Source organism: Danio rerio, chromosome 22 (assembly GCF_052040795.2).
Source record: "Danio rerio strain M-AB ecotype USA chromosome 22, GRCz13ab, whole genome shotgun sequence".
Lineage (NCBI taxonomy): Eukaryota > Metazoa > Chordata > Actinopteri > Cypriniformes > Danionidae > Danio > Danio rerio.
The window spans coordinates 23252501-23276273 of record NC_141042.1 but is presented as its reverse complement, the minus strand read 5'-3'; the positions used below and the strand labels follow the sequence as shown (position 1 = coordinate 23276273).

Genomic DNA, 23773 nt, shown 5'->3' with positions numbered 1-23773 from the left:
TTATTATTTTTCTCTATCATAAATATTTGGGCTACTAGTTTCTGGACCGTTATCGTAAGTTATTTTGTTAGACTTCTGTGCTGACTAATCTAAAGTATATGCACAAATATAATATCGTAAAGCTTCCTGCAGTAAATATTCCAAATTCCACTGCATATTCCAAATTGAATTTAAACACAACATGGCCACTGTGTCTGGTCTTATTTGAGGACGTGTCATTGTTTCTCCCTAGTGTTGGTATGGCAGCAAAGTACTCTAGGGGATCAGTCCTGAAATGCTGCGACACATGACACTACATGGGCAAATATCCAATATTTCACAGACCTACATCTCCTCATCCAATCCTTTTTATTGCTGTGTTTGCTTGTGTGTCTCACTAAAGAGGCCTTCATCATAATCCTATTCTGATGACATTCAGTGCTTTGTCAAGACCAGAATGAACAGAAAATTTTGAGAACATTACTAAGAACATATGCTTAGTTTAAGCTTCATTATGGAGCATTTCCAGTAGGCAATATTAATTACATTAATTAATTTTTCTTTAGCTTAGTCTCTTTATTTATCAGGGGTCGCCACATTGGAATGAACCACCAATTTATCCAGCATGAGGATGCCCTTACAGCTGCAACCCAGTACTGTAAAACACCCATACACACTCATTCACACTCACACACTAAGGCCAATTTGTCTTTGGACTGTAAGGGAAACCGAAGCACCCAGAGGAAACCCACGTAAACACCAAACAAACTCCATATAAAAATGCCAACTGACCCAGCTGGGACTCAAACCATCGACCTTCTTGCTGTGAGGCCACGGTGCTAACCACTGAGCCACCGTGTCACCCAATATCATTACATTTAAAACAAAAACAATAATTTTAATTAAATTCATTGACTTATTTTAGTTATTTTTGTGACCCCATCCCACCACTTTCACTTTAAACTGGCTACTATGGTTTGGGGCACATGGTTAGTCGTTCAAATCCCAGTTAACTGACAACTTCAGCAGCTTCGCATGGGCTTCCAATAGATCCTCCAATACAGCCGGTGAGAAATGCGCAATTCTCCAGTCAGGACTTTAAAAAATTCCACTCATCATATTTACACAATAAATAAATTCCAATCCGCCTGCGTTTTTAATTGCAAATCCAGCTCAGAGGGAGCTCTCCTTACGCTTAGGAGGCTCCGTAGTCTACCTTCTTCCAGAAACCCTGGCGCAGTCAATTATGGTAATGAATTGTCAATAAATATAAAAATTTAATATGGCCTGCTTACAGTGAGTGGCAGCTAAGGACTTGCCTCCAAGACAAATTTGCTGCTGCTGCAGATATTAAGTGCACCTGAAAGGGGAGGAGAGGGCCACGGGGGTCCCGCGCAGGGTTCGGCCCAGTAGCCTGAGGGACCTCCAGGGGCCCCCGCTCACTCGCGCCTCTCCAACCCCCTCCACCCTCGTCTGGCGTGGGGCGCTGGGGTCCGAGGGTCTGGGCACCAGGGATGGAGAAACGTGCAGCTCTTCCTCGTTCGGTTTGATGCTGATTATCATTCAGACCTCGGCCCAGCGCACTGTCCCTGCTGTGCAGAGAGGAGCCTGGGAAGGAGAGAAAGGCATAGAGGCGTATGAAACGTAGAGCTGCCAGAGCTGCTTACTGTAGACGGAGCTAAAAAACTCCAAAGGTGGTGCCAAATGCTGTCTGGATCGAGCTTGATTGAACCTTCAGAATGAAAAGTCTCTGATTCGAGAAATAGAATCTATGATGAACAAGACTCAAACTTTTGATAAAACATTCCCAACAACTCTTTTAGACCTCCCAAAACAAATATGGGAAAAATAAACAAATATGGTGAAACTAAACTTTGGAAATGTCTACTTTTTTCTCTTTGTTTCTTTCTTTCTTGACTAATTTTGAGAGCATACATGAGAGCATGAGTTAAGAGCAAGGATTCTTGTTTTTTTTTTCAACTTTTTAACCCTACGGTTGGGTTACAAGCTAGCATTCAGGGTGTAGAAAGAACAGTGGTCAGATTTACTGTACAAAAATCATAATTCACATTATTAACAAACAATTAACTTAACAAGGCCCAATCCCAATTCTATTTTTTACCCCTACCTCTTCTCCTTGGCCCTTGAAACAGGGTGTGAATGGCTTCAAATTTTACCCCTAAGAAATGTGACACCACTACAACCTGCACACGTCATCATGTGTCATCGTGATCTCTTGCTTCATATGAGATTGACGACAGCGACTGCTGTAGTTATTCCAGTTGCGTTATTTTTTTGCTATATATCTTCAGGAACACACTGAAGGAAATAATATCATGTTATTATGACGATAATTGGTGGTGATAAGCTCGTAACTACTGTGCATTTACATGGTGGCCATATTCATCTATGTAGAGACAAAAACTACATTAACATTATAGCAGACACTGTAAAAAGCTCATTCCCAGCCACTAGACGTTTCTGACAGGGTATCGAGTGTCAGAATGTTATGGGACTGTTGTACAGGAGTTATTATTAGGGATTATAGATAGTGAAATTTAGCGGTTTTTATTTTAACGTTTTTAAAGCATGACGGTAAAACCCAAACACCCTTATGAATGTATTAAAACATGTGCTTGTTTGCTGTAGAAATCCATAATAATGACAAAAAAATACTAATTTCTGCATGTCCTGACTTCCATGTGCAGCCATGTTGCCGTTGTAGCTGGTGTATTCGATGAAATTTTCATATCCCTGGATTTTAAATGAGTGGTCCTGAAAAATATCAGTTTCAAGGGCTATCTAGCCCTTCCCCTTAGCCCTACGCCTTCAAGATAAAGAGAATTGGGGAAGGGGAAGGGCTAAGGGGTAGAATTGGGATTGTGCCTTACTCTACAAGCTTAATAAACTACTAATTAACCATTTATAAATAGTTAGTAAGGTAGTTGTTGGGTTTAGGTTTTGAGCAGGATCAGGGATGTAGAATTATATTATACTTTTTAACTACTAGTAAACAGTTAATATCTTAATAATAATCATGTAATAAGCCAGTAGTTAATCGCATGGATTGTGACCTGAACTAAAGTGTTACCCAAAAATCTAATTCCCTATGCAGAAAATGAACTTAAATTTTACTTTAGAGATCTGGATAATGTGCTTTTTTACCTGAATACCTAATGTTCTCGAAGGTTGGTCTTACCACTCAGTGAAACAGATGTGGGACCCTTTTCAACAGACTATATAATATATTAATGTTCTTCTAAAGTTATTAATATAATAAACCAAATTAATAACTATTTATTGGTTAATGCTGCACAAGAGTTTCTAAAACAGCAGCTGAAAGAATCAGAGTAAATCTGAAATTATTCATCCGATCAATAGCTGTTTCCATCCAAAGATGCAAATTAAATTTCTGTGCAAAACAGGAATATTGCATATAAGACATGCGAGTGCCATAACTGGTGCCAAATATCAACAGTAAAAATGGAATTAGCTGCAGTAAGAGAAGCAGCGTGATACTTTTCTTTATTTAATAATTTCTGTTAAGAAATATTCTAACTGCTCAAGAACACAAACAACCCTAGAAATTGAACTGAACAAGTGCAGTACACAGGCAAACAAGAACAAAACTTGAAACAGGTGTGCAACATAATCAGTAACTATTATAGCAAATGAGCAGTATGAACAGATGAATGAAATTGGCAAAACAAACTCAAGGTATACTGTACAAGTGGATGATTTCTGCTTCAGAGGAGTACGGAAACATGAAAAGTGTGGATTTGTGAATTATTCTTGCACTTCCGTCCGGTGTGTAGCATGTGCGTGTACCTGAGATGTTTCAAACCTGTAGAGATCTGCCATGTTGCTTGTGGTAATACCTTTATTGTTTGTGTGCCTTCTCTTCAGGTGGATTACGCTCTAATTGCCTCCCAAGCCGGTGCCACGCTCAACAACCTCCTGAGTCACGCGCAGGAGCTGGTGAGCAAACTGCGATCCCTCCAGCTGGACCAGAGGGAGTTTGTCTGCCTCAAGTTCCTGGTGCTGTTCAGCTTGGGTGAGTAGAGAGAAAGAGGGATGGTGGGGTGGAGAGAAATGGGCTATGGCCTCTGTGCATTGTACAAATCTCGCTTGCTTGCGCCCAAGGTTCTTGAGGGACCTTGAGATAAGCCACAAGACCGTATTCACTTCCCCCATACCAAAAGACCATCATTACTAATGCCACCTTCTCCTCGCTTCACTACTGATGCCAGACTAGTCACGTCTGTTCACAAATGAACCATTCTCATATACACTAGTGCAGCTCTTTATTAAAGCACATCATTGGTATAATCCATTAACATTCAATGATCTTACAGCCAGTCTGTCTTTAAAGGTTCATCAGTTATTATTATAATTTAAAGTACAAGTGAAATTAATATTTACTATGTTTATTTTGTTATTGTTATTCTTTAGGTGAACAATTAATTTGAAAAAAGTTTGTTTTAGAAATCTTCAATCAAACTCTGGCAATCCTTCTATGTTGACGCCAGTTTTAATGGCTTCAGACACAATATTCTTAACTCCGCCCCCTTACCGTTAGTTTGCTATGAGGGAATGATGCAAAAAAAGAAATCCCCGCCCCTACTTAGTAATCTGTTTAGTTTAGGTTGTTACTTTATTAATACCCGAAGGTAGATTTGGTTTGCAGTCAAGAGTCCTCATTTTATAACAGTACCACAAAAAAAAAAAACTCACAAATAGACATAAAGACATAAAACAAACAATCGAAACACTCTCTTTCAAAAAAAATCTAATAAATTAAGAAAGAAAGAAAGAAAGAAAGAAAGAAAGAAAGAAAGAAAGAAAGAAAGAAAGAAAGAAAGAAAGCATCTCTTCAAGTGTCCATGTCTAATGACTGCTGGTATTTTTGTATCGTTTAGTTCTACAGCTTGATAGTAAAAACCTGTGACCAGAAGGAAGGAGCTGAAACTCTGAGTGTAGGGGATGAGTTGGAAGCACATCAACATATTTAAATAAAAGTCCTAGCAATATCCAGTGCACTAGGACTTTAAGAAAGTCAATGGAGCTTTTCCTTCTTAAACCCAACCGTTACTGGTAACTTAAATGGCATATTCTTAAGAGCTGAGCCATCTTTTTGACCAACCAATGAAAGATAGGATAAAGACTATAGAAAAATGTTTTCATTCAGTAGACGATTTTTCAATGTGCGTCGCAAAAAATTACAAATAAATTAAAAATTTAGGTTAAAGTGGTACTAAATTGAGCATTGGGCGTGAATTTGTTATTAATATTAATTATTAAATGAAGTCAATTTAAGTTAACATTGAAATACACTATATAGGGACTCTCAATCCTGACCTTGGAGGCTCAGTGTCCCGTAGATTTCAGCTCCAACCCCAATCAGACATACCTGGGCTAGCTAATCAAGCTCCTACTTATGGAGCTAGATTAGTCTCAAAAATAATACATTTACATTCATAAAACTCCTAAATGCACAGCACAATTCATAAATTCAAAGCACAATTCGTCAATTCAAGAGTAAAAAGCAAAAACATTTATGAATATTTATGCATGTGCATCTTACCTAAATCCATTTAAAATGTTTACACAATTATGTATGAAGTGCTTGAATACTTTCCTCATGCATTTATGAATTATGTAAGATGTATTCATGAACCACTGAATGTGCATTTAAAAATGCTCACATGAGCATGGAGTCATGGAGCATAATTCATAAATGTATGAAGAAATAACCCAATCCTTTATATATAGATAATTGTGTAAACATTTTTAATGGATTTAGGTAAGATGCATATGTGGGAGCATTTGTGAAATATTTTTGCATTTTACTTTTGAATTTATGAATTGTAGTATTGGATTTATGAATTGGAGTTGTAAATTTATGAATAATGCTGTGCAATTATTACATTTTATAAATGCAAATGTATTATTTTTTGAAACTTTTTGATCTGGCTTCATACTTACTAGGCTTTCTAGAAACATCCTTGAGGTGTGTTGAGGCATGTTGGAGCTAAAATCTGCAGATCACAGGATCTGTAGGAGCAAGTTTGAGAACCCCTGCACTATATTAAAACCATCATTAACTTACTTAAAGGGATAGTTCACCCAAATTTAAATTTCTGCCATCATCTACTCACCTTTCACTTTCTTCAAAACCTCCCGTTCTTCTGTTGAACACAAACACCCATTGGCACCCATTGACTTCCATAGTAATTATTTTTCTTGGTATGGAAGTCAGTTGGTTTTTCCAAATATCTTCTTTAGTGTTTAGCATGAGAAAAAACTCAAAAGGGTTTTAAAAAAAAAACTGGATGAAGAATACGTGATGAGCTAATTTCCATTTGTAGTGTGAACTATCACTTTAAAGCTATACAGACATCCTAGCTATACTTCCAATTCGGAAAACTTACAAAACCAAGGTCTCAATTGCACTCTATTGCAGCAAAAGAAAAAGCAGGAGGTCATTTGCTCCTCGAGATGTACATGCCAAGTGCATCCAGCTTTTCGTTCAAAACCGTTCGCAACCTTCAATGCTTTCGCTTCTGTTAGCCTTACATTGGAGCGATAGCAGGTTCCACGGCTTATAGGTCAAGGCATCTCTTGCTGCCAGTTCACAAAAGATGCAGGTTTCCACCATGAAAAGACTAGCATGAAAAACAGAACGGGGTGTCTGTTTGGCCCCGTAAGAACATGGAATATTAATGCAGACCATCCGACATCATCATATCAGTCGCGATTGTTCCGTCCTGCGGTTCCGGAAAAGAGAATACTTTGTGCAGAGGGCCGATACGCTTTGAATCTGAGCTGTTTGGTTTTCCGCGTCCCTGAACTACCCAAATCTATGCAACCAACTCCCCCTCCACACCTTGAGAAGGTTCCTCACATCTCACGTCCACCAAAGAGAACACATGAAACTCTCAGCCTCGCTGTGTTTATGTTGATTTTTTTTTGCTTGTGGTTTGTGTGTGTGAGGGGGGGTGAGTGTTGGTGTAAATAATTTGGCGGAAACATCATCCATAATAAAACTCTCACCTGGGGGGAGTGTATCGCCCCGGGCTCTGCCCCGTTCTAGCAGCTCGCCCCACCCATGCTGTGTGCCAAGCCCAGAGAGACAGAGAGACTAAGAGAACTAAGCAAAGAGATCAAAGATGGCTCAAATTAATGGTATCCTGTGGGTGAAGCGTGGTGGCGGGGGCTCTGTGTACATACAACTGCGCCTATGAGAAAAACACTTTGCCAGTTGTTATTGAGAAGCCACTCAGAGGTTAATTAAATGAAGCATGGAAATCCCATGGTGCTTTAGGAAAACTGCTAGAACTTAGCTGCACTCTTTCTCAGCCCACAACACTTTATGAATGAGGAATATGTTTCCATAGATGTACATGTGGAACTTTTTTGTAAATGTGTGGTGTTTGAAACATTCCTTCAGCGTTTATACTCAGTGATGGGATATATAAATGCCTATAAATAAACAGCGTTACTAATGGTGATACTTTTTTCAGTAAAGAGTAATCAAATCAATTACTGTTTCCCCTGTTACAATGCCGTTACCGTTACTGACACAATAAAATGCGCATTACTATAATTGAGAACACTGAAGCGGTTTTCATGTGAGCTGTGTCTCTCTCAGCCATAGGACATCTCTTTCTCTGGAATGGGTGTGTGTTCATAACCAACCAGTGATGATGATTGGTGTGTTTGTGATTGTTGTGTAACTGGAAATGTGATGATTGGCTTAGATACAGGACATTTCCATCGTTTACCAATCAGAAAAAGAGTAGTACTGGTGTTCACACACAAGCACACGCACAGTCAGTTGCACACACTGACCAGGTGTCAAAGCAATGGCAAGTCCAACAAGTTCAAAGGTAGTTTTTGCAAACTGGAAATATAAGCACTATTTTACAACAGTAAAATAGTGTAGATGAGTGCACAATGAATATGATCCGATTTTAATACAATTAAGACAATAATCTGATTAAGAGTTTACCTTGTAAACAGATTTTTCATTAATTTAATCTGATTGAGGTCATAATCAAACTAAACAGAAATCGAATTAAGATATGTGGATTATGCCGATATTAGCCGCATTGTTGAAGTTGTTGGAAAAATAAAACGACGAACAACAGAAGTGTTGTTGCGTTAGCTACAGATCACACAAGTTAATTAACAAAAGGCTTTCTTTAGCCTGAAAATATCACCCAAAAACAAAGGCACTGTCGTAAGACTCTGCCCTTTGCATTTGCCTTACTTTAGCTCAGCCCGTGCTCAGGAACCAGAAGGTTTATTGTCCCTCATAGCTGGGCAGTTACAGTTTTGAATGAAATTATATAATAATAATAAAATACAAATAATATAACTTTTCAGTTATATGTAGATTATTGTTAATGTGGAACTAGATTATATACATTTATATTTCCACAAAATGCAGTATAGACATGTAAACACTGCTATCAAACTATTACCATTGTCTAGGACTTTCACCGCACTTCTAAATTAATTGAATAAAGTTCCTGAATAAAAGTTAAAATACCAAACTGCCGTTAAAGTCAACAAATTAAAAATGAAACACCCAAAATTACATGAAACTCCGAAGGAAATGTGAATAACGTGATGACACAATGACGTTATTATTGTAATATTTAGATTAAAGCAAATAATTTGATTACTGATGTCCATGTAAACATTTACAGTCACTGTTTTATATTTATTTTATAGTTAATTTCCCTGTTAATTAGTTACTTTTATAATTATGTAACTCAGTTACTAACTCAGTGACTATTATTGAAAAGTAACTTGTAACTATAACTAATTACTCTCTTTAAGGATTGTGCCTAACATTATCACAAATTCTTTGATGTTTTACTGTATGTCCAAATGTTACCAAAAAGGGTCAAAAGTAAAAATATAAAAAAAAGTCATATGATCAAAATGTAGCTTTCAAAAGTGTCTACGGTCAATGGAGAAAAATAAAAATAAAAAATCGCAAATATACACTTATTGTTAAAAGTTTGGGGTCAGGTTTTTTCATGTTTTTCAAAATGAATCTGTTAATCAAGACAGCATTTATTAAATGTAAAAAAAAAAAAAGTTGAAATTGTTAAATACTTATTTATTAAATTTTTATTTATTACTTATTGTTTGTAATTTCAAATTAAATTATTAGTCCAGCCATTATTGATTTTATTACTATTACCATTAATAATAATAATAATAATAATAATAATAATAATAATAATAGCAATAATAGTAATAATAACAATAACAATGATAATTAATTTTAAAGTGATTTCTCAAGGATCATGTGACTCTGAGAGTTATAAAGCTAAAAATTCATCATTAAAATCACTGGAATAAATTAATAAATTAAATAATAAACTAGTATCGAACAGTTGTTTTATAGTGCAATAACATTTCACAATTTTACAATTTGTACTGTATCTTGGATTAAATAAATGCAGCCTTGGTGAGCAGGAGAAGCTTATTTTAAAACATTTAAAAATTCTACTGACCCCAAACTTTAAACTGGTAGTGTGAGTGTATATATGTATATGTATCAAATTTGAGTAATATTAATTTGGCATCCATATTGAGTTAAATTTACAGTTATTTTTATAAACTTTCAAAGTTTGTTCCAGTAAATATTAATATTTTCTACTTTATTATTATTTCTTCTAACTTTTATTTTTAGTAGGTGTACCAGATATGTTTAATCTTTTGGAAATATATCAAATAATACATGATAACACACAATTTGAATAGATTTTAAATTAAGATCAATTCATTGGTATTTTTGAGTATTTATGTTTATAATTTAAAGTATAATTTTGGTATTTATGACTTATTTGACTGTTGTAAAACTGAATGAAAGTTTTGTGAATGTCTTCGGTAAATTAACATTAAAAAAAAAAAACATCTATAGTCATTATTTTTTGCTCTGAAAAGTTATACATTCTAATAGAAGGAAAAAAAACAACAACTTTTTTCATCTATGACCCGACATTAAAACATGTCTCGTTTTATATTCAAGTCTAAAATCAGACTCGGTTATGAGGTAAATGTGCTGGAAAAGCCAAGGCCACACACAAACACACAAGGTCAGCATTTGTATGCCGTCAAAACCTCAAATCCACTGGATCAGCCCTCTTACGCTCGTTAAACGTAATGTCTCCGCATTGCATTTACAAATGAAGCCTGTTAACGGAAATCAAAATCGCATTTACTGCTTTAAGTTAGTGTCAGTTGACTCCCAGCACAGCCAAACCGTAGCAATTTGTCACTGTCGGAGGAGCCCAGTGGGGCTCTTTGTAAAGCTAAGTGTCAATAAAGAGGCGGAGAGACATGAGTTGACCCGAGAGCAGTCACTTGTCTCCTGGATTTGGCTGGCTTGTCGAGAGGACCGATTGCAGGCAGCCGATCACTTCTCAAGCTTTCCCGCCAGCCGAAACGTCTCTATCTTTCCCGCTGTCAGTCTCCTTGTGTTGAATAGGTGCTTGGGCTCTAGCAGGAGCTGAAGGCTTTATCAATGGTTAAATAATTACGACCAACACATTGATTTCCTCAACAGCAGGAAAGGCGCTGAAGGGTGAACAATGTTCTTGTGGGATTTAAAGGGGCTAGAGATGATCGTAGAGGCAAACACCAACATTTACGTCTACCGCTGTCTCGGCTTTTGGAAAAATGGTGGGAAAATGCTAAAAAAGGATGTAGAGGCTTAAAAAAGAATGTTTTACGAACTTCAGTAGGATCGCAGAAACAATTTTAGGTCAAATGGTGAGACGGTTAACACAAAAATGACAATTCTGCCATCATTTACTCAGCCTCACATCGATCTAAACCTGTTTGACTTTCTTTCCTCCAAAGAACACAAAAGAAGATATGTTTTTTTTTCACCTGTCCTTCCAGAAATAAGGACAATCTTGTTTTGGACCTCACTGACTTGTAAAAAAAAAAGACAAAAACACAAGAAGAAGAACAAGTGAGTCAAGGTTGGACCAACATGAGGGTGATTTTTGGCTGGCCTTTTTTTTCTTCTTCAGTTGAACATTTAAAGATGATTTTTAGCTGGAATTCATGAAATGCAGTCCTTGGTGATTTATAAAGTGCAAGTTAATGGCTACTTAGAGAGTCAAAAAACATATTCAGGCATAGAATTCGAAGATGTGGCTCCTGCTGATACATTCATGTAATATTAAGCAAATCAATCAATTTGTGCAAGAAAATTAATTTATTCATTTTTCTTTTTTGGCTTAGTGCCTTCATTCATCAGGGGTCGCCACAGTGGAATGACCCGCCAACTTGTCCAGCATATGTTTTCACAGCGGATGCCCTTTCAGCCGCAACCCATTACTGGGAAACACCCACACACTCTTGCATTTACGTACATACACTACGACCAATTATTTTATTCAATTCACCGATACTGCATGTCTTTGGACTGTGGGGGAAACCGGAGCACCCAGAGGAAACCCACGCCAACATGGGGAGAACATGCAAACTCCACACAGAAATGCCAACTGACCCAGCCGGGGCTCGAACCAGCGACCTTCTTGCTGTGAGGCAATCCTGCTACCCACTGCGCCACTGTGATGCCCCCCAAAAATTTAGATTATTATTTACAAAATTATTTTAATAAAAAGTGTTAGTTCAACCAAAAATTTAAATTCTGTTATTAATTACTCAACCTAGTGTCGATTTAAACCACAGAGACCTTCATTCATCTTCTGAACATAAATTACGATATTTTCAACACAATCTCAAGGAAATTCGTAACTTTTTGATTCAGGAGCTAATTTGAATGAATTCATACGATTTAATTTATACAATTTAATACGATTTGCTTATCCCCCCCAATAACGGTTGGGTTTAGGGGTGGGGTTTAAAATATTCTAAATTAATTAGGCATAGGGAGATAATTGGGAATAGAACACAGCCAGGAACTTTGTATTTAACTACAGCTCTAGAGGTCTAGTTGCAAGCATAGACGTTTACCATGCAGTATGCGAATGTTCATTGGAACAACGGATTTGGGAAATGGCAAATCAACAAACTATGTTTGTAACAACCCAGCTTGTGACCTTAGTTGGCTAACAATGGTTTTCGAAAACGCACCCCTGTACGACTGAACTCATACGAATCTGTATAAATTATCCACTAAACTGACAAAGCGTAAAAAACATACGTTTCCTCGTGAGAACAGGCTGGTATTTTAGGTGAAATCTGAGAGGCTTCAACTCCAAGTCCTAAAAAATATCGAAACACATCCCCTAAAAGAGACCACATGTCTTCAGTAGTTCAATCTGAATATTATCATGCAACAGGAATACTTTGGTATGCTTATTAAACAAAAATTATTTTTTATTATGCCTCTGAATGACTGCGCACTTCAAAACTGTTCTGTTTTAAAATATGTCAAATAGATGTCTAATAGACATCTAAACATAGTCGTCTTGGTTAAAACAAGGCTAAACTTGGGCTGTCAGTGAAAATCTAATAAATGTCTATGAATAGGGCAAGACTAGAATCTAGATCTAATCTGTCTATTTGACGACTAGTCTAGTTTTGGGCTATACCTAGATGTCTATTAGATTTTCACTGAGAGCCCAAGTTTAGCCTTGTTTTACATTAAGATGTACATTAGACGTCTATTAAACACAAAACTGTTTGATGAGTTGGAGCATGAGCTTTCTGACATATCATCAGGAGTGTCCATTTCATGTTGTCTGTATGTATACGTCTTTTTTTTAACTATGAAAGTTCTCAAACACATCTGATGTGGCACAGGGGGAATAGATTTAATGTGATTTCAACATTCCAACCAACAAAAAGCTGCATAGTTTTAAAGTGACAGTGCGAGCCATGCTTTGTACAGTTCAAATCTATTGACAGGTGATTTTTTTTTACCTTGAAATCTCATTAACATGATCACACCTCTGGTTTTATTATGCAAAAACAAGACCAGACAGGAATTTAAACCAAATATTAAGCAAAATATGCAAACTGTCCTTGTCGTATTTTCATCAACTGAGCTTTTAAATGAAAATTATTTGGATTTTTGGTCAAAATGTAGAGGACGCAGACATCCAGCCCTAGCAACAACACTTGACTACAAGATAGGATGCATTTAGTCCCTGAGGCTTGGCTCTGGGGTCTCTTCCAAATCCCTCTGAACAACACAGCATACAGTCATGGCACGCAAGCAGTCCTCTCGCCTTTACTCTCGCTTTAAAGGCAGTTCCCACATAGGTAAGCTCTAATTAAGCTGGCCCGTCTTGTTTCCTTGATCTAAATCGATATGTCTACCCTTGTGCAAAGAGAGGGGAGATCAGTAATGCATGCGCAAAGGCTCATAACAGGTGCAAATATTCATTTCCTGAAACAGACCAAATAATTTGGAAGTCGGTTGGGATTGATTAACATCGGAGGGCTGGGACGGTTCAATATTTACGCCTTGGAGACCCCCGGCCGGGGCCAAATAATGGTGCATAAAACTGCAGCTACGTCTTAATTAAATGCAAGATAATAGGGGCAGGTTTTTCTTGTGAGCCAAGCAGTTTGGCACTGACGGGTTGTAAGTCATGTGGAAGATGTGAGGCCTGGGTTTAATCAATACACACATAAAGCCGGCGCATGTGTGTGTGCGGACACCTTTGAAAACACAAGTGCGTGGAGAAATTTATTTTCAGTGATTTGTGACAATATGCGACAGCCTTACCGCTCGCTTAACGCGTTCGCTTGTTGTTGTTGTCACCAAGTGCGCTTATTTAGATTCCGCTCAAAGGTGAAAAACCTTCCAATCAAGCCTGAGTGCTCTGATATTTTACAAATCTGGAGGAGAGGAGGAAGTGTGCCCGTGTGATGACCCTAATATTTCTTTTGCCCACTGTCTTTTCATTCCACGCGGCGGAAATCAAAAGCCTCACTTCTGCCGAGGCTCTCTTTGAAACGGCACCCTCATTAGGAGCCATAAGAGGCTTTCAGACTTTATCAGGCTTTAAAAGCAGCTGATATCCGTCGACACGCCAGGCTCTGGCTTTTAAAGGGGAGTGAAAGGATGGCACTTTACCTTTAGCCCCACTAGCTTTTGTGATGCATTCAGTCGGTCGGCTGAATTTCGCTCGGATTTCCACACTTTACTTGTACACAATTCACTTTTATCTCTGCTTTTTTGTTCTTTATCTGTTACTACACATTACTTTATGATTAGCTTTAAATTGCAAACAACTTTATGTGTGATTGGCGATCGTTAGCCATTAGCGTCGTTATCTGAATGTCTACAAATGCTTCAGATAACGTCTGCGTCTCTGTGTCTATGGATTTGCTCTTGATAAAGCAAGATGAACTCTTTCTGGGTGTATTACTTTTGACAGATTGAAGTTTGTTGGAAAGATTTAAAGGAACACGTCACTTTTTTTTTTTTTAATTTTGCTCAATTTTACAAATCCTCTAGAGTTAAACCATTTTTTAATTTATCCGTGGATTTGTGGGTTGATTGGGGGCACTTTTAGCTTAGCTTAGCATAGATCATTGAATTGGATTAGACCATTAGCATTTTGCAAAAAAAAAATCTAAATTAAATTCTATTTAAAGCTTGAGTGTTACTAAGACTATTGTATAATAAGACTAAAAGATCAACTCAACAGATCAGTTTAAATATAGAAGACTTTTAATGCAACTTTAAGTATGGTATAATGGGGTGGATGGAAATTAAAGTTAAAAGATGATTTAAAAAAAAAAAACTTTCCATGGCAATTTTTCATCTAAATTAGTTTTTTTCAACTAATATTTATACAATATTTAAATTATTTTGACAAATGTTAAGTAGCTTTCAAGTATTAGTTATAACCAGTGTTGTGTAAGTTACTGACTACTATTGGAAATTTGTAATTTGATTACATTACTAATTACTTAATGTAAAAAGTAATCAGATTACTAATTACTTTACTTTGAAGTTACTTTTAAAACATATAAAATCTACTAGGGCAATGCAGTGGCACAGTAGGTAGTGCTGTCGTCTCACAGCAATTAGGTTGCCGGGTCGCTGGTTCGAACCTCGGCTCAGTTGGTGTTTCTGTGTGGAGTTTGCATGTGGGTTTCCCGGATTAATAAAGGGACTGAGCCGACAAGAAAATGAATGAATGAATAAATGAAAATATACTGATAAGCATACTAAATAAACTGCAGTTCTTTTAGTAATTCAATATTCACTAAAAACATTACGATGGGTTGATCACAGCAGCTTGACATTTAAATTTATATTCTTTCACTTGTTCCAATGCTGTCTTCCTTTTTTGTTTAAAACAAAAGAAGACAAGAAGAAAACTGCATAACTGTAACCACTGACATCCATAGTATGAAAAAGCACTGCTGTGTTTGTCTGAGGTAATTGGTCTACCAAAATATGTATATTCCATAAAAAGTATGAAGCTGATCGATCAGTTCTTGACGCGTGACTCACGGTTTTCAACTGGTCCGCCTGGAAAAGGTGAGCACATGCAATATGCGATCCAAATATGCATGCAAAGCCATGCGCCTCCATTGGAAATAACGAACTTGCGTGAACAAAAGACGCAATTTGTGAATGGTTACATACAATAAGCAGCTTTGCTTCTTATATATATATATATATGTGTGTAACATTGTTGACCCATGTATAATACTGGAGGAACTAGTAATAATAATAATTTAAAAATCTTTTTTTCTGTCTTTTCTCTTTTTTGTTGTTGTTTTGTTTGCTTTTTCTTTTTTGTCTTCATAATTGTTGTTGCTTTTCGAATTGCTCTGTGTTGCTTTGAGAACGTAAAAATATAATATAAAAAAACAACAGCTATAATTGTAACGTAAGTAACGCAGTTACTTTGACTTTAGTAACTAAAATCAAATTACACAATTTTAAAGTGCAATTCCTTACATTACTGTATTTCCCAAAAATGTAATTACAATACAGTAACATGTTTCTGTGGAACGCTTTACACCCAACTCTGGTTATAACTATTGCATTAGCCGAACTATATACCTGAAAAGTTCGACTGATGCGTTTTCCAGTTTCCAGTACACCTTAATTTTTTTTTTCAACAACACCTCACAGAATCCAGACTACAATTGCGTTTGACACTAAAAAAGCCATCCCAGGCGTACAGGTGAATTGTTTGTAAAAGTTTCCCCCACTTTCGGAAAAGAGCAGACGGGCTGGATTTTCCTCCGACAAAAGCCCTGGATGAAGTGATTGAGAATACACTGAGCTATAGGTACTTGTTTTCCTCCTCCATCTCACAACTCTTGCCTCTTGTCCCGTCGGATTCCTCTCCTCCTCGGCCTCTGCCAGAGCCTTATTACAAGCTGTCAGTTTATTATAAAACATTAGGAAAGCAGAGGGACACTTGCTGTAACTGTCTTATCGATCTGGGGGATAGATTCTGTGATTTAACGCCCAAGCCTCCCATATTTCCACATTTTCAGCCTCCTATTAAACCCTGTGCTTTCCTTTAGCTATTGATGTATCAACATTAACTGTTACAAGCAACTACAGAAAATCAATGGCCAACTTTTATTACCGGCTGCATAACACGCTAGCTGGCTCACGCTCCAGTACTTAGCAGGCAGGCCGGGCCCGAAACATGCCCCGCTCATGTCAGGTCTTTCCTAAGTGATATCTGCACTGGAAATATCAATCATAAACACTCCGGCTGCTTTCTGCCGGTTTGTGCGGATTCTCGGCCCACAACTGAGCGCCCGGGTGCCATTTTTATGATACCTAGCCTAAGATTCACCGCTAACAACAGGCATCAATATCCGTAATGTGCCGGAATTTCGCATTCGCACTTTTAGCGCTCATAGCCAGCACCACACATATTCATTTCAAAGTATAATGAGCGAGCGCGCTATAAAATAATAATAGCTCGCCATTTCTGTCTATCACATGAATCGAAAGGGATGCATTTGAAAAGGAACGCCGTGCAAAAACAGATCACCCTTAAAGATTTATGAGACCTGCGGTCCTGCCGGGACAAACATATACAGGCTTTGTTTTTCCGATCAATGGGCTGAAGTTCATTATTCACTCACAGCGCGGCCGTGCTTTGCGTTTTCATGCATTGTAAAGGGGCCCACAGTTGTTGTTGTCTGTGCATATCTGAGGGCTTTGCGTCTGTTTCTTCTGTCATACGTGACCTGAAACTGCTCTCACCTGCAGCATTTAATATGACTCCGCGCCAATTAAAAATCAGCCATCTCTCAAGGTACATTAAGGGATCCTGCCAGTTTTCGTGCACTGTCCCGGGACATTCGGGCAGTCCGTGGAGCCGGTCGGATGTGGGTATTGATCAGGGAGCCGCTGGGTCTTATTTAAACATTGCACACAAACACAGATAAGGGTGTTACACAAGCTCCAACATAAACTCCCCCTCTCGCCCCGCTCTCTGTCATTTCTCAATCGATTTCATAGAAAGAGTTCTGTGCCGTGGACATCTATAAAAGTGACCCGGTCACCGCAGAAAGAAAACACAAGCCCTGCGCTCAGCCCCCGTGAGCACTCAGGTCAAACATACACTGCACAGCGGTGCAGACAAATACTGCACTACTGCCTCAACAGTTTGTCAGTATGTTTTATATTTTATATTGCTGTCATTTACAGTTTTCAATGTTGTACTGTAAGTTTGGGCAGTTGTGTGAAATGACAAAAAGGCAAAAAACATACAACACAGCAACATGGTTGTAATCTACAATATATTTTACAAATTACTAATGTATAATAATAATAATAATAATAATAATAATAATAATAATAATAATAATAATAATACAATAATGCATTGTGTAATCATTTTAAACAATTAATACAGTTTATATTTTTTCTTCTGAGAAAAGTCTTATTTGTTTTATTTTGGCTAGAATAAAAACAGTTTTTATTTTTTAAAAACCATTTTAAGGTCAATATTATTAGCCCTTTTAAGCTTTATATTTTTTCTGATAGTCTACAGAACAATCCATCAATATACAATGACTGGCTGATTACCCTAACCCTGAGTTTAACTGTACACACACCTTTAATATTTCTTCTTTTGGAGAAAGTCTTATTGGAGACTTTCTTTTCTAATATCATATTAAATTGTCATATTAATTTTTGTTTGGCTGCAATAAAATCTGTTTTATTAAAATGTTTTAATTTTAAGGTCAATATTGTTATAGCTCTTAAGTTTTTATAACTTGCCTAGTTAACTAAACTTAGTTAAAGGTGCAGTAGGTAATTGTCTTCAAAAACGTTTTTTTGTTGTACTGGTTTAAAGTCTCTTCACATTCCAATAGTATTGATTAAAGTAAATGATCTAAATGTATTTTTGTATTTTTATATTCTGGGTAAAGCATAAAATTAAAAAATATTCATTCAATTAAAATTTGTCAGGCCAACAATTCTAATAAGTAGCCCAAACTGTTTGTCAACAAATGTAGATTTGTACAACTGCATGCTCTGTTCACGCAGACAGATCCACCGTTTGCACGTGCATAAGAGAGAGAGACAGCGGTAAAAACATATGCTAAATCAATATTAGAGTCAGTTTTGCACGCTGGAGGAAGGATGACACCATGGCTGAAGTATTTTAGTCATGCAAAGCTGATGTAGATTGTGTAGTGTTACGAATGGGTTAAATTCACTGAAGTGTTGTTCAACACCTGAAATCTTTCGGCGATAGATTGCTGTGACTATTTTCAGTTTCATAAGGGATCTTTTACATCATCGATAATGTAGATTTATATTTAGTTTAACAACAAAACATCAGTAAATAGCGCTATTCTGCCTAGCCTGCTTCATTCAAGGTAACATTGGTTTTATATTCACATTGGCTCATTTTTGAACAATGACAACCTATAATTCCTGCACGCCGCCGGCTAACCACTAAGCATACAGTAGTCACTTTAAGGGAAAGCGCGTGAAAGAATGAGACCAGCGATCCTTACATGCATGGAATATTGCACATTATAACAAGTTTTGCTTGCTACACAACTGAAAATGTGCTAGATATAATACAGTTTCTCATTGGGAATTGTAGTATTTTAAAGTACTATAACGTTTTCTAACTGGCGAATGACATGATCTAGAGGGTTGTCTTAAGTCATCTTTAAATTGCTCGTTCGTGATCTCAGGAGATATGGCTTTGGATGGCAGGGGAGCAGGGCTTAATTTGGACGGGGAGGAGGGCGGTTGAGGAGGGGGATCGGTAAAAAGAGTGCCGGATCTGGCGTGTTCTGGCACCTGATTTTACCGATCCCCCTCCTCAAACGCCCTCCTCCCAGTCCGCTGTTCACCTTCACAGCAACTCCCCAACCATCTTCACTTTTGTCCGCGACAACTCCACCACCCACCCCCCGCTCTTCACTGTAGTGCGCGATACCGGATCCATTACCCCGATCTGTTTCGGGAACTCGCAACACACAATTTAAGCACTGCTGGGGAGGGATTGTGTTCCAAAGATATAATGCTAATGGATAGCATTTTGGCAGATCAGCTACAGCACCTTTAACCAAATAACCTCATTAGGCCTTTAAACTGCATTTTAAGCTGTATATTATCTTAAAAATTAAGATATATTTATCTGATAATGTTTCATTTATGGAAAAAAATGACTTTTACACTTCATAACATGTCCAAGCTTCACCAAGTAAAACCTGACATACTGACAAAGTAAATATCAAACTTTCTCCTCACAGACGCAACTTTTAAACGGAACAGACAGATTTGGTTTGTCGAATAAACATGATGTTGTTATCAAAAGCAGTATCATAAAGACATGCGTGTGTCCAGTGATCTTCTGAGGACCACGAGAGAGAGAGCAGCTAAGCCCTAAAACCGTCCCTGTAACCAGAGCCCGCTGTTAAACGTGACGGCACAAATGAGCCGACAGGTGCTGCCACCACGTCTCTTGTTCTCCTTTTCATCCACATCTCCTCCCCCCATCAGATCATTGTATTTAAAGCAACAAAGCTGAGGAATGGCTGATTGGAAAAAATGCCCCATCATCAGTCTTCCTGTAACGTAAACCTGGGACTGGAACGGGTGTCACACTTCAGATACAAATATAGAAGGAGAATTCATCTAAACATTGTCTCACTTGGGGGGAGAAGGTTTAACAAGAATGGCCGAGAGAAGTGTGAGGTCAGTAAAAGACGCGAGCAAAGGCTGTGTGTTGTCTGTCAACACTGGGAATGCTGGGAAGCGTGTGGCCTAATGGGGCGTTGTCTATTTCTGGTGTTCGCCATGCTTAGAGACTGTCTTGTTGTCCAACTATTATGTTGCTGGAGATTTGCCATTTATTTGACTGTACGGACAATACGATTTGAGGACAGGAAGTGATGGAGAGAGGACGGGGAGGGGTTTGGTGTGTTAGACCATGTTAAGAGTGATTGAGTTACCTTTAAAGGTTCGCACCATTCATCTAGATTATTCGCATCCTCAAATAGTTGGTTCACTATCACAGTAGTTGACCTTTAAGGAAGAAAGAGACAGTAGAAGTTGTAGTTTATGTATGGTGTTCCTTAAAGAGATAGTTCACCCAAAACTGTTGGCAATTTACTCACCTTCAGTCTCTCTAAGATGACTTTTCTTGAGTAGAACATTAAAGTCTGCATGAACCGGACTTTTATTACACTATGTTGACGTACACTACCTGACCAAAGTATTGTCGCCAATCCAAGTTTTAGGAACAACAAATAATAACTTTTTAAAATCATTTGGTATCAAAAGTGGCATATATGAAAGGCAAATGCCTCTAGATTACGCTTATTTTACCCCAAAAAAATATGATCATGTCTTGATTTTTAATTATTTAATTAGGTCTTTTATTTAATTAGGTAATTATTTAATTAAAAGTCTTGTCACTTAATAGAAATATTGTACAGTATAGAATATAAAGTCATGCTGCAGTGGACAGAGAATTAATGTGGTGTATGACTCCCATGAGCTTGGACAACTGCATTCATACATCTCTGCAATGACTCAAATAACTTAATAAAGTCATCCTGAATGGCAAAGAAAGCATTCATGCAGAACTCCCAGAGTTCATCAAGACTCTTTGGATTCATCTTCAACGTCTCCTCCTTTATCTTACCCCAGACATGCTCAAAAATGTTCTTGTCTGGTGACTGGACTGGCCAATCCTGAAGCTTTTAGCTGAAATTGTTAATTTATACATTGCAAGTCAACAGCTACTGACACTCTTAAAATCAAAAAATATGATGACAGTAAATAATATTTTACTAGATATTTTTCAAGACACTTCTATACAGCTTAAAGTGACATTTAAAGGCTTAACTAGGTGTATTAGGTTAACTAGGCAGGTTAGGGTAATTAGGCAAGTTGTTGTATAACGATGGTTTGTTCAGCAGACTATCTGGGGGAAAATAGCTTAAAGGGGCTAATAACTTTGACCCTAAAATGATGGATGTTTACTTTATAATGACATGAAACGACACAAAATGGCCTTAAACAATAACTAAACGCACTATTAAATGTTATGTTTACACACACATCCACAAATTACATGTAAATGCATCAGCCTTTTTTTGGGCAAGTATTGGTACATATACTTGAGTATGATTTTTCAGCACTCTTTATTATATATATATATATTTTTATTTATTTATTTATTTATTTATTTATTTTATTATATATATTTTTACACCATGTTGTTTACAACCTATATGTATCAAATTTATGAGAACATAGAAAGTGCTTCATAAGTGTCTTATGATGTTCTTTCATGACTGTTATCCAGCCTGCCAGCAGTTAAGCTGAAGCTCCACAAATTAGCTTAGCTTTGACAGGAAGCTTACAAACACGTCATGTTACGTTACCCTTGAGGTAAAGGAGACTGCAGCTTCTGAGAGGAATGAATTTTCAACCCCATCTCTCAAAATGTACAAGAAGATTTAGTATGCGAGTGAGAAACAGAGACAAAAACCGATGCTTACATCGTCGTTAGGGTCAACACGTTATTATTTAACGCAAAAACTGCGATGGTCAAAAATGGATGCAAAAAAAAAGTGTATAAATAAAAGGAGGAAAAAATCATGCTATGGGTTAACTGTCCTTCACTCAGGAAATATACATCCCCAGGCACTGTGCTGAATTATTAATCCAAATTTGTCAAAAAAAAAGGGGGGTTAGAGGGGGGGAAAGAGAGATATTGATGGAGGCTTGGCTTTAATGACCTCATTAGGTGTGTGGTTTCCACTATGGGCAGGATCTGGACTGCAGGTAGAGTTTTAGGGGGATACTTGACCCCTGAATGATTTTCTGTCACTTTGTAATAAACAAGAAGAGCTCAACGCACCTCCCTGTTTCTGTGCATGTAATCAACTGCCATGAAAACGTGTTGAATGCAAATATAAAGACGGAGGCGATCGTGATAAGATAAAGATGGACAGGAAGAGGTCCAGAGAGTCTCAGAAGCGAACTTGACGGTTCAGAAAAGATCCACCTCTTATAATTTAAGCTTTTTTTCAAGACACTTGGTCTATAAGAAACAGATTGACGGACAGATAGATTGATGGAAAAGATACTCAGACAGACATCCAGATGGACGGAAGGACAGACAGACAGACATGTACACAGACGGACGGACGGACGGACGGACGGACGGTCAGACAGACAGACGGACGGACGGACAGACGGACTGACTGACTGACTGATTGATTGATTGATTGATGGATTGATTGATTGATTGATTGATGGATTGATTGATTGATTGATTGATGGATTGATTGATTGATTGATAGATGGTAGATAGACAGACAGAGAGTTGGATGGCCGGACGGACGGACGGACAGACAGACAGATAGACAGGTAGATAGATAGATAGATAGACAGACAGACAGACAGACAGACAGACAGACAGACAGACAGAGAGTTGGATGGCCAGACGGACAGACAGACAGATAGATAGACAGACAAATACTGTAGATGTAAGATAGTCAGTCGTGTAGACAGACAGTCATGTAGTTGTATTGTGTTCTGAGCATAGTTTGTTGTGATGATCATTATAGTGGTTCAGCACACACCCTGAACCTGCGAGCTCCTGACAGCGATTGCGCAAAAGATAAGCAGATGTAAATATATTTCCCCCTCACCTTTAGAGCAGGCAGAGTGCCTTTCAGCTAGCATTTGTAACAAGAAACGTTTGCCCCAGCTTCTCGTGTTTATTTCATCACACCTGAGGCGTTTTTTTTTTACCCTCCCTCCCTGCATCAAGCGTACAGCGTCAAAACCATCCTTGGGCGACCAGGATGTCTCTTCTACCTGCTCAGCGCGGCTATGACGGGCTTACATTTCACTTAATATATCCCCAACTGTACCAGTCCTGTTTAATTCCCATTCACAGCAGTCAGAGGTGACCCGGGACCAGCAGACTGAGCTCTTCATGTCCCTCCTGGCTTAGTCAAAAAGAACAAACCGCAGAGAAATAAGTGAGAAGCTCATTGATATGCATTGTTACACTGTGCTAAAGATTGATTTGGCATCCAGAATATCTCTAAACAAAAGTAAAACACTGAGTAAATATTGTCACCAGTGAACTGGTGGACATTGGCCAGGAGCAGAGCTTCAGGGGCTGGATTTGATTTAAAAAAAAGAGTGTTTGTAGGTCGACGGAGTTCGTGCACCACCCCATTTCCTGATTGGTGCTAATCTGGAAGAAGTTAATGATAAATAAAGATGCAATTTTGACATGTTTGACCAACTATATGATTACAGCATGCTGTAAAGCCAAAAGGAGGGGGCGTC

General features: G+C 37.8%; 1 protein-coding gene across 3 annotated transcripts in view; it reads left to right on the top strand.

Annotated features, from left to right (window-relative positions):
* Window positions 1-23773, top strand: part of nr5a2 (nuclear receptor subfamily 5, group A, member 2) — an 87128-nt gene that overhangs the window by 55210 nt on the left and 8145 nt on the right. For all 3 annotated transcript variants that reach the window (NM_001313729.1, XM_087302370.1, XM_087302371.1), the window contains one exon: window positions 3886-4033. In NM_001313729.1, the coding sequence (NP_001300658.1) occupies window positions 3886-4033 (148 nt within the window). The remainder of the gene's footprint in view (window positions 1-3885; window positions 4034-23773) is intronic.